The sequence below is a fragment of the Aedes aegypti genome, chromosome 2 (assembly GCF_002204515.2).
Source record: "Aedes aegypti strain LVP_AGWG chromosome 2, AaegL5.0 Primary Assembly, whole genome shotgun sequence".
NCBI lineage: Eukaryota > Metazoa > Arthropoda > Insecta > Diptera > Culicidae > Aedes > Aedes aegypti.
In genome coordinates this window covers 301,559,701-301,572,422 of record NC_035108.1, presented here as the reverse complement: position 1 = coordinate 301,572,422, position 12,722 = coordinate 301,559,701, and the positions used below count along the sequence as shown (strand labels likewise).

The 12,722-nt window shown below is 34.9% G+C and overlaps 1 protein-coding gene across 4 annotated transcripts in view; it reads left to right on the top strand.

Annotated features, from left to right (window-relative positions):
* The window catches only part of LOC5575680 (carbohydrate sulfotransferase 5), a 91,704-nt gene that overhangs the window by 58,440 nt on the left and 20,542 nt on the right, over positions 1-12,722 (top strand). For all 4 annotated transcript variants that reach the window (XM_021845531.1, XM_021845530.1, XM_021845529.1 and 1 more), the window contains one exon: positions 11,195-11,374. In XM_021845531.1, the coding sequence (XP_021701223.1) occupies positions 11,195-11,374 (180 nt within the window). The remainder of the gene's footprint in view (positions 1-11,194; positions 11,375-12,722) is intronic.

Here is a 12,722-nt window from a genome sequence, read left to right as displayed (position 1 = left end):
AGATTAAAATCGTGAAAGTTACCAAAACTTTACATATGGCCAAATAGGGAACCACTATGGTCGTAACTGGTACACTTTCCCTATATCAATCTTTTATCATAGCTGTCACAAATAAGTGTCATTCAGCCACCACTAGAGGCTTAAATGAGGTTCTATGCTGCAATAAAGCTGGTTCTGTAGTCACAAATTTTTAACTTCATAGTTTGTCTCTAAAAGGTTTTGAAAACAACTAAGAGCTGACTTACAAAATATCATCTTCTAGCAGACGGATTTCACGCCAACTCGACAAAGGGATTGGCAGTACCCCTTCAGAATTCAATGAAACTTTCTGGGTGTGAAGACTATGTGAAACTAAGATACTTTACATACTTTGTTTTTTCAAAACCGATCTAGACTAACATTTGGAAATGATCAAAGTTTTTTTTTACTATTTTTATAAACCCGTATAACTCGAAAACGATAAGACCTACAAAAAAGTGTTATATAAGGGACTGTCGTGAAATTTCCTTACGTTTTAGAGAAAAAAAATTGAAAACATAAAAACACATTTTCAACACTGAAAAAAAATTATTCAAAACTTTAGAGTCGATTTAAAAAAACGGCCATTTCAAATTTTGATCATCCTTATGCAAAAAGTTTGGTAATTAAATTTACTAAAAGTCGTCCATACATTGCAAATTGGGCATATTTTAGGGAAAAAAGTTTTTCTAACTTCAAATTTTTTAAGTCCCAAACTGAAATTTATTTTTTCAAAGATTTTGTTTTAAACCGTCAAATATGATTGTGTTTTCAAGTGATAAATGAGTTTGAATCAGAAAATAGATTGTATTTTTTATTGAGAATAGTTAAAAAAACGAAATTATACAGTGATTATGTTTTTTAAATGCAGGCAATCAATGGACTTCGCCTCTGCCTATGAGAAAATCAACTCCGTCTAACAATCCGACGGATTTTTATGGTTTGAAAGGTATCACAACAGTATTGCAAACATTGAAAAGTAACAACTTTATCCATACCCCATTAAATTCTCTTCTAGAAAAACTTTTGTGAAAAAAAACTTACTTAACGTACCTGCGTTAAACGCCAGATGAATAAGAAATAATGAATATGTTTGTATTGTTATCTACCTAAAAAAAGTTGATAAGCTCACAACTCATGATTTTATTTGCAAATAACAGTCTGCTTTTCTACGAAACAAAAAAGACTCCTTAAAACAAGGTTAAATACTGGTAATTAGCGACTTTTCTGAAAATTATAACGCTGCTCAAGGATATCACTGGAATAATTCCCAAGCAACGATACACCAATTCTAGATTTACCATAAAAAAGATAATAAATTGGAAAATGTTAGTTTTATTATAATATAAGACCCATGACACAGTAGCAGTTCAGCTATTTATTTCAAAATTGATAAATTTTGTTAAACAAATCAACGTTAAATGTCGCCTCTTGTTATCATAGCATGCACGTAACTGTCTTAAAACATTAATAAATCCACACGAATGCCAAATTGCTGTGGAAATGTTATTTGGGAGGCTTTGTCTTAGTAGGGACATTATGCAAGGTAAAAAAAGATTGATGGATTTTTACGGATTCTTTGCAAGACTTATGGTGTCTTCATTACAAAGTCAATGAATGATTTCTGGTAGATGTGTCGCAATAAGTTCAGTAATATGAAAGTTGCAGAAAATTTAAGAAATTTCCAAACATCAGTTTAAGCTTTGTTGCACATTCCATTCCTTAATCCCAATTTAATCGGATAGAGAACCGTTTTGAATAGTAAGTTCAATTGTTCGTATTAATTTCTGCTGCCTCCCGATTGATTGATTAGAGGGAGCTAAAACTACCATTATCTGCCTTGTGCAAAACCCTGCACCAAAAGAAAACCTTCAATTCAATTGCATCAATACCGATTGAACCTCCATTCATTTCTGCAGCTGATCAATCAATGCTCTGATCTGTGTTTTCTGCGCTGACATTAAAGTTCGTTTCATTCTTTGTCATTCCCCACTTCCCAACGATTTCAGTCAATCAACTAACCTTCGGCCTATCAAATGAACAATACGAGCCTGTGATTGCTATTACTCGGGCTGATAAATGATACGGCTCGTTCTGTTTCATGTCCATTCTAACTCTGGGATGCGGCATGCTTTTATAAAATTAGTGTTCTACAAGCACTTCTACAAAAAGGATCTTGTCCGGGACTTCCCGGGACAAAAATTCGGGGATTTATAAATCCCGGATCGTGGAATATTTAACGAAAATCTCAGGATTCCCAGAAATTTCAAAGGAAGCATCATAAGTCGAGCAAGCCGTGAAAATTCTCAAGTGATACAATATGAGATGATTATATAAGAGCTGCTTACTTCCCCAATATTTTTTTGAGAGTACTTTGTCCCCAACATCTGTTTTCTATCAAGATGGTGAACATTCAATCAATATTAAAAGATGTGTTTTAGTGTAATTTAAAATTTAGGTGTAATTTTGAATTTTCCATGATTATTTTTACATTTTTCAGTGTATTTTTTTCTGGTAGTCCAAACGGTTCACTACAACTTCTCCATGGAGCATTTTAATTAATACTTTAGACTCAGTCTAGATGGAATTCATCCTACTGAAGCCTATTAAAAAAAAAATAATCAGACTGATATAAACAGATTATTATTATTTTTAGCTTTATTAGCAAAATTTTCAACCAAATAAACAGATACAATTGATTGTTGTGGAACAAAAAAGTCGAATTTCTATGTGAGCATATTTCTCAAAAACCTCAAAAAATGTACGAGTTACGAAAATTCTAAGAATAGATTCTAAATCTGGGGGTCCAAATCTATCGCATCCATCGTGAATGATCGATGTGCTTGAAACAATGTTGTCTAGTGTCTATAGTTTTTACTGACGCTGAAAATCTTTTTTTGTATTCTTTTCGGCTTGTTGAAGAAAGGACGAATCAGAACTCTAATTTGTGTAACTTTGTTTATTAGTATACGTCGCATGTCAAAAAAAATTAAGAGAACTTCTGGCAGGAATCCAACGACCTGGGCCTTACCTTATTTCAACATATTCATTATCAGATGTAAAGAATAACTGACGTTCTATTGTGATTAGCAGCTATTGGTGATGATTTCCTATAGGACTGAGAAAACATCATTCAACTCTCATTAGTTTCCCAATCTAGGCATCAAGTATCACAGACAATAATCGTGTGAACTCGACAATGGAAGCAATTACACGGCTCCACACCCGAGAAGTTTCATTCGAATCAAATTAGAGATTTTTTTTCCCGGTCGCCCAACCACCCACATGAGCACCCCACATTGTGACATTAACACTGTCGGAAGTGTCACAACCACCCTGCTAAACGTCTATTCCTGATGGCGAGATGAGCTTTGTAAAACATCTGTTGCTCGTGTATCGAATTACGACGAACACTTTACGGTTGCAAAAGCCCGCAGGTCATCACCAACAACAACGTTCGTTCTTCGGTGGGAGGTGGGAGCTAATGAGATTCCATCGCCATTGCATCGTCGTCGACGAACGACGGATATTGGAACGACATGTAATCGCATTATTGTTCTGGCCCCGTGGATCGTAATAATGTGATTAATTTGAAATGTGGGACAGGAAACATTCGAACGAAACGATTTATTTACGTGGCTGGATCAGGGCCGGATCAAAGTCGGATTAATGCTAAGTGGAAATCAGATGATGCTTGAATGAATTATGGCTGATTGCGAAGCAGAAACAGTTGTACGCAATGAATGTTCAAGAACTATTATCGAGTAAAGTGGAGCAAGGTTTCTTTCCAAAACTTTTGTTGAGGAGGTTCGAATGCTATCCAAGTAAGTGATTTTTAATCTAAATATCATATTAATCGATTGAGATTTGAAAAAGTTATATCTATTAGCTGTTGTTTGACGTGAAAATTGTGATTTTCAGTATAACTTTCATTGCATGGGATAAAATTAAAATTAAATGAATTAAAAAATCGGTGGCCAGTATCTGGGTTAAACATTTTGGAATGCCTCAGGTAAACCTTAAATAATAACAATGAACTGGAACAATCAACTGGATAACATCATATCTAGCTAACAGTCTAGTGTCTAACGGCTGTGCCTTACAACAATCCCGTACATACAATACATAGGAGACAGACTTGGTGTAGGGGTTAGAATACACGCCTCTCATTCCGAGGACCTGGGACCGAATCCCATCTTCGAGACAGTCACTTATGATATAAGAGTTATAGTGACGACTGTAGTAACTTGATGGTCGCATTCCTCAAAGCGGAAGGAAAGTAAAGCTGTTGGTCCCGAGATGAACTCGTTAATAAAGATAGAAACAAAACATACATAATTTATATTTTACTGTATACGAAAAATTATGAATGGTCATATCATTATGAAAAGCAGTATAGTTTCGAATAAAATCCCGGATCTATGGAAACTTGTCGACAATCCCGGAAATTCCAGAAATTTCAAAGGAAGCCTTGAGCCAGAAATTTCCCGGAAGCCTTGAGAAAGCCGCTCAAATTATCAGGTGATACGATTACATGACACGATTGTATAAAAGCTGCCTTCTTCCCATTCATTACCCCTAGAAAGTGATTTGGAATTTTAACTTTAATTCTAAGATAAGAGTTCTTCAGTACCGTAATCCGGCGATCACTGGGACGAATTTGATCAGGTCGGTATCAAATAGTATTTCCTTCCAAGAATGCTGAATGTTCCGTAACCATAATAGACATTTCATGTTTTCTGGATTGTTGGTGTCTAATGATGATTTTGAACTATTTCATTCTTAATCAGGTGAGTTTCGCATAGAAATATTCACAGTTGTTGAAATTGTATGTAATACTGTTGGAAATTTCGGTGATAAACAATCCGATGATTCTAAGCCTACACGCCTGAGTGTTTAAAATGTTGTGTAAGCTTAAGTGTGAACTTTTTATGAACACATTTATGAAATCATACAGCATTACAATCATAGTTTTTCGCTTATACAACTGTTTATTCTCGAACAACGTGTTTATTTTGAAATGAAAATGCCTACATTTAAGCGTACTTTGCTGATTTACAAAGTTTAATTTTCCAATAAAATGATCACATACACGAGTTGAATGAATTTTGAAGTCATTTTTAGATTCAGGAGACCCAAATTTAGTTGACAGGGAAATCTTTTATTCTTCAACCGGCTTTGTTATATGATGATCAATTTCGCCCTAGTGTGTCATTTTCAGTTTTCGATATTATAACTAATTTCATAAAATGTTAAATATTCTTTCAAAAAATCGATTACATAAATCGATAAAGATCAATTAAGTACTGATGTTGTCGATATTAATTCTACTCTGTTACTGCATAAGGGCCTAACTGACATGAGCGATTTCTCTTCATTGATCCTCTCTTTTGCTAATAACTTCGCTAAATTAGAGAAATCTGTAATAATTCTTGTTAATGAAGGAAGATATAGTGATTCTTTATCCTACAGCACGAAGATGTGTTTCGGAAAGAGAATCAAATTTCGGCAATTACTCAAAGAGAACAACGATGAAGGCAGATAAACCCTTACGAAAATACAATGCTGAAATTGTCAATATTTGAATTCGAAAGGATAACATAACAAAAAGTTTATGTTATTTGTTTATTTGGAGCAGAGAAAAGCCCATTTGAGCTGAGCAATATTGAGCTCTTTCTCAAATGGGCACAAAACCTCCTCTTCTTTTCGTATCAACAGAATAATACATTTCTTTCCAACTGATACAATTTAGCGATTAGTTCCACACCAATTGGTGGATATCCCGAGCTGAGATTGCAAAAATGATGTATCATGCACATTATTTACTATCCAAATCAGTTTGAAGTCGTCGGCCAAAAAGTTTGACGGATTTAAGTAGAAGATGAATGTCATTGAGATACACGAGGAATATCAACTGTCCTAGATGACTTCCTTGTAGTACCCCAGAGGAAGCGAGGAAGTAGGATGAAACAGCATCACCTAATTTAATGGGCATTTCTTGGCTCTTGAAGTAGGAGTGAATCCAATAAAAACATATCTGGAGAAACCGAGACGATCGAATTTTGCAATAGCTTATTTCTTATAAAGGTAATATGATCCGAGGAGTAGGAGTTGCAATATGTTATGTTTAAGTTATTGTCATTTTCTTATAATTCACATGAAACCAAAAATTGGTCTATAAAATCGGGCAAGAACAAACAAATATTTTGAAATATTAAGTAATGGATTACTGTAAAACGTGGTAACTTTGATAGTTTTTTCGAAGAAAATCTGAGTATTTTCGCATTTTATTTGAAAGACTTTTATTTTATATTTTTGAAACAAGTACTGGTATCTCAGTTATCGATTGCAGTTGAAAGATTTCAGAACGATTCATTTTGAATGGACCGATGATTTTTCAAATAATTGAAAGTCTATTTTCGGTTTTGGGATAACTTTGATAATGGGCTTGGGGATTTTCATGTATTTAAAATCTACAACCAAACTAGAGTTTGCCATCATTGCAGTTGGTACTTGATTGGGTAAGATGAAAAAAGAACGTGAACTAGATTTTGTTCATAAAATATTGTCGCGCGCCCACCAAATCGGAACGCGCGTGTGGGACACGCGACGTGTGACTCGTTCCCGACATAACTGTCATAATGACATGTGTGGCGCTGCATTCTTACGATGTTTATGAACACAGCGCACTATTCAAATATTAGTCGCGACGCTTGGAGATTGAGAAAAAATATATTTAAACAAAAATGTTTAAGTTCAAATTTGAATAATTAAGATGCACTATTAAGATTCTGTATGAATTGCTATAAAATAATATTTATGAAAATATATCGACTGATATTCACTTTTCAACATTGAATTTTGCATAACTTGAACGTTTTTGGAACATAAAGTAGTATATTTAGGACAAAACCCAATGAATTACTTAAAGCAAATAGGGTGTACCTCTAGGTACCTCTAGGCGTTTACCATTATACGAAAATTTCTGACTTCGATTACTAAAATGGCCCCAATTTGTAAAAAAATATTTTCGTTAAGAGATTTGAGACCGGATTCATGTTCTACTATAACAGAGGAGTCAGGGATAAGTGACAAACTTTTTAAAATTTCATCACATAATGATCGTAGAACCGGCTGTGTGTAAGGGTTTCAAATATGCTAAAATCCCATCGATTTTTAATATTTGAATATAAAGCTTTAAGGCGAAGTAGGCCGTCATTGAAATTTGTACGCGTCGTTGATGATTGTTGCTAATTCATCTCACGATTTAGAATCGAAGAAAATCAGTTGGTTTTGCACTGACACAGCTGAAAAAGTATCAGCATACTTTATACATGTTAGCGCGTACAGTGATACATTTTCAAGTCAATATAAACTATTAAGACTGATTTTTATCACTTCGAAATGCAAGCTGAAAAGTCATCATTGTTGCCAAAATGAATGACGGGCTACTTAGCCTTAAACGTAGGGTAAAAGCCAGCCTAAGAGAAAATGTCAATAATAATAACATGAGGTGCCGCATTCATACTACAAATATGTCAAATGCTAGATTTCAATCCATATTATGTATGTCAAATATCGAAACTGAGCCAAAGCCATGTTTTCGCTGTGAAAATCTCGTTGGTTATTATAGGCCACCACAATCAGTTTTAGCCAGAAATTTAACTTCGGTTCCTAAATTGGCCAATCGCATTGATTTCTCATGAGAGTGGCCAAATTAAGAGTACCCTGGCCAAATTAGGTAGTTAAAATTATAACGAAAATGAATTGTTTTTCTTATGTTTTGAATCAATTTGGACGTGTAAATGAATGTGGCTCTATCCTTGGAATGTGATCTACTCAATACGAATGGTTTCATGCTGATTGACTATGTAAAATACACCGTTTTAATCCACTATGGCTACAATTGGCGTCTGGCCAAAACCGGCGCGTCTACCCTACTCGATTCAAACGAAAATAGTTCTGACATGAAGTGTCATACTAATACTCTTTACATATGGTATCAGTTTGCTTAACTGATTAACAGAAATTATGTTATTTAGTTTAGTATGTTATGAGTCCCCCACTATCAAAGTTACCCGCATTATCAAAGATACCCCGTTTTACGGTACCTGCTTTGCTCTTGTCCACAGTTGATCAGCAGATGTTTTTTCGTTTTATTTTGTATGGGGAAAGACATCTAACTTCAAATTTCTTTTAAATGAAAGCATTAATCTAAAAAATATTTGGTAGGCGTAATAGCCATCATCATTACGTGCAACCGATAGGTACCATATATTGTTTCGAAAATAGTTCCCATTTATCAGAAATATTTCACTAGATGCATTTCGTCGTACAAATATTTTTCGCGTTACCTTTTAGCGATTTTTCGTGAATTGACACTAACGCATGTGCGTACTGTGTGGTTATTAGCGAATCAGGCCATGCACTTAATCCATTGAAAAAAATATTTTAAAATTCCAATTAATATGTATATTATAAATGTGATCTTTCTATGGAACAGTCTAGAGTTCCAATGTATTTTTGGAATGTATTTTTTTAAGGTTTAATTTTAAATTGACAACATTGAGTATAATTTCCACACATAAAAGCTTTTATTGCGTTTCGACCGCTTTACGCTAGTTTTAAACCAACTCAGTAAAATCCCGGGATTTGGAATGTAAAAATCCCGAGTTAAATGATTAAAAATCTGTAGTCCAAAAACCCAGTCCAACTTTACCGATTCCAATAATCTAATCTAAGTGTGTAGGATTGTTGTTGATAACATACTCTCCAGTAACCCCTTTACATCCTTAATTTTAGTCAATTGAAACTCACTCTCATCACTCCGACGGGGTTGGTGGTCCAGTGACTACCACTTCTGCTTTTAAGCAGAAGGTCATGAGTTCAATCTCTGGCCGGAAAGGGTTTCCTCGTACTTTGTAGTTATATCTTTCACTTGCTTCTATCTTTCACTCTTAATATACCACAGTTGATCTATAACAGTTCATAACATTTGCTAAAACCAGAGACGGACAAAAAACTTCCATTCTCCCATCATTATAGAGCACGCCTTTCCTTACGCCTGATAGATAGGCAGTCTCCTAACCAAAAGCGAGCATCTCTGCCATGAAATTACCTCACCCATATACCTTCCCGCTTGAACTTACGTAGATGCAGTGGTGTATCCGATCTACTGTGAGTCAGTTTATAATGCAAAATTTAAAATCCATAATTTGAGTATTTTTAAACTTATTTTTGAGTTATTTTTATCTCCCTTAGCGAATGAAACTCCTTCTATTGTTGTTAGAAAGCGAAGAGCAAAACAACCCTAAAATCGAACTTAAGTGCGTTACCTCACATTTGAATAAGTCGCATAGTACTGAGAGTTGAGTAATTCCGGCCTTGAAAAAGGAAAACAAATTATTACTAACTAATTGCGAAAAAGCTCAAAAATTCTCTATGCAGTTTGAAGGCGCGCATAATTTTAATTTAGTACTAAATAGTTCTTTTAAAAGATACTCAGGTCTTCAAAAGCATTCTGAATCAAGAAAACTTTTTCGAAAATTTCTGGGAGACTGATTTGGTAGAAGTGAGAACCATTATTAAAAAAAATAAAAAATATGGAAGCCCCTGGCGATGATGGAATTTTTACATCCTCAACTAGGAAATTCCATAAAGTAGCTAATCATTCTTAGTTGATATCTTACAAATGTTTCCAGTTGGCATATTTTCCTGACAAATAAAAAAATGGCAATGTTGTATCAATTTTCAAAGGACAAAAAAACCTGCAGACGATTCTGGCTATCGTCCAATCAGCTTGCTTTCCTCCATCAGTAAACTTTTTGAAAAGGTCATTTTGAACAGAATAATTCCATTTTTGCCAATAAACAGTTCGGATTCCATCATGGACTCGTTCCAACAAATCTAAAGGCTGTTCAACTGGTTCTGCTCTTCTAGACACAGAAAAAACATTCGACAGTGTTTGGCTTGATTGTAGAATTAAACAACTTTAATTTTCTAACATACATTGTTAGAATGATCCAAAGTTATCTGTCAAATCGTACACTGCTTGTTAATTATCATAACTCAAAGTCTAAAAAACTTCCTGTAAGAGCTGGTGTTCCCCAAGGCAGCATTTTGGGACCAATATAATATTATCATATCTGATTTACCTTAGTTACCTTAGGGATGTCAAAAATATTTGTTTGTGTATGTCACAGTTCTCTCCGCGAAAGGGCGAAGCCTGCATGTAATAAATTAATAAACATAAAAATAAAAAAGAAACTAACAAAGTGAAATAAAAACTTCTAAGTTCAAGAACTAGGATTTATCGACAACCCTCCTTACGCTGGTCCTGTGGGCATACAGTAACACATGTGTGTATAATACATATCCCTACAATCAGTTCCCAAGCATCTCCCATGTGCCAATGAAGTCCGAGGGAAAGCACAGTCTAATGACCAATTAGATGATTATCTGCCGTGGCACACTGCCCTGTATCGTCCGCCACCAGTATCGTAGCTGTTCCGCTATATGATGGACCCAACAGCTCCATTGTTTCGCCATTTGTGACAACCTGTGCTGTTGTGATATATGAATCTACAGTTGTACTCAGAATATTAGAACATTATAATATTAGAATCATTATGATGTTTTATAATTTGACAGAGAACTATGAATATGTTCAAGTAAGTTATCAAGACACCCGTTTTAAGTTAAGCGCCAGGTGAAATTTCTCAAGTAGCCCTAATAATTTCAATTTGTTGTATTTTGAGTTTTAGCTTTGTATAAAAAAATGTAAAAAGTGTATAAACAAATATTTTTTTTTTTTTCAAAATTTTTGCTGAACCAAGTATTTAAAACAAAAACTACTATTATTTTGAGCAGTGTCACCTGATGCTTGACATTTTGACAGATACATCATTTTGTATGAAAATCGGATTTTATTATTATTCTGACCACAACTGTTTGTGGCAGCAAACGGTAACATATGAATCATATTTTTTAGAACATTGCTGGCTATTCAAACCCGCACATCAACCTACACCGAAATAATGGCTACATGTTTTATTATGAATGTATAGTCATTAGATCTGATGGACCGGGCTCATTAGCGCTAATGACTTTCCCAAAAGCAAAACTTGGTCAGCTCAGGTGTTAATGGTATCACCATATTTTTTCCTCTTCTTTCCAGCCTAAATGTCCGTGTCATCCTGCTGATTCGGGATCCAAGAGGCTCGCTGCAATCCCGTAAGCATCGGGTGTGGTGTCCCGGTCGTCCCGATTGTGACCACCCGCCCACCGTTTGCAATGACATGCAGCTTGACTACGAAGCGGCCATCGAGCTGACGAAGCTCTTTCCCACGAGGTTTAGGTAAGTGGATTGAATGGAATATATGACGAGAACCGTGTAGACTACTGTACAATGTAATGTGATTGAACATGATGTCATTTGTTGGTACTTGATGTGACATGATGCAGGTATTGCGTAGCTATTTCCCCTGGTGCCGAGATTCCCATATAGATCAATTCATTATCAGCCCTGTCGTCGTAAAATTTGAGCTTCTTAGTCGTCCCCTTTTTAGGGGGCGTTACTATAACCCAGAGGGCGTTTCAAGGGGTGGGACAGCTCTCGATTTGCACGGCTACATGTAAGTATAGCAACCATAAGCGTGGGCTTGTTTGTTTTGTAGTGAAAAATTTTCGCAAATCGGCAATCCTTATCAAAGGTTTAGCTTTGATAAGCTGAGTGGGATATGTGAATTTCTTCCAGAATAGTTAAAAAAACAACTGAACTAGTACTAGAAAGTGTATTTGGACAAATGTTAGCAGAGCTTATGAACTTCAACTCTAATTATTTGAATTAGGATCACCCCAAACCGAGACCAACTTTGCTACGATTCTGGTCAAACGACGTGACGATTTTGCTCTTGAATCATCTAGCACTTTCCTAGAGTTGTCACGTGGATCTTAAAGTATTAATTGAAAAGTAAATGCTATGCAGTAGATAAGTTTATATATTGGGGAAAATATACAAGTCGGTTGACGGAGATGAGCCAGCCTAGGGCTGAAAATCTCCTTAATAAAGCTATAATAATAATACAAGTCGGTTTGGCGGAACCTGTAATCTATTATTCGATTTGAGAAAAGTGTTAAGTGTTATTGATAAAATCTAGCGGATTTTTGTTTACGAACACCACTTTTTGTTTAAAACCTTTGATACATCTAGAATTAAACAAAAATACCAACTTCCAGGCGTTAATGAGGTCGCCTTATAAGAAAATTTCATTAATACTTCAACACATATGCATTTGCTCGAGTTCAGTTTGTATTGTAATTCAATTAAATTGTGGAACAAAGAGTTCAAGTACATAGGATTGTTCAGTTCAAATATTTATTCTGAAAGTATACCACAACTTGTACTATAATTCGACTTGTAGTCGATCGGTTTGGAGAAGTTACCCGCACCCTTATGTATGAAGTGTCAAGAAAGCCAAAATTTAGTTTGAAAAACTTTTAGGCTTTAGTGTGGTTCAGTATAAAATATTTCGAAAATTAATTGCTTTATTAACAAGCTGTAAGATTTTCGAAAGTTGATTTAGATTCAATGAACCCAAATTTAGCAAATTTTGATTAAAAATAAATTCTTTTACTTAAATATTTTGACAACATTTCGAATACCTTTTTGAATAAACATTCAACCAGTACAAGTTCAAAATATA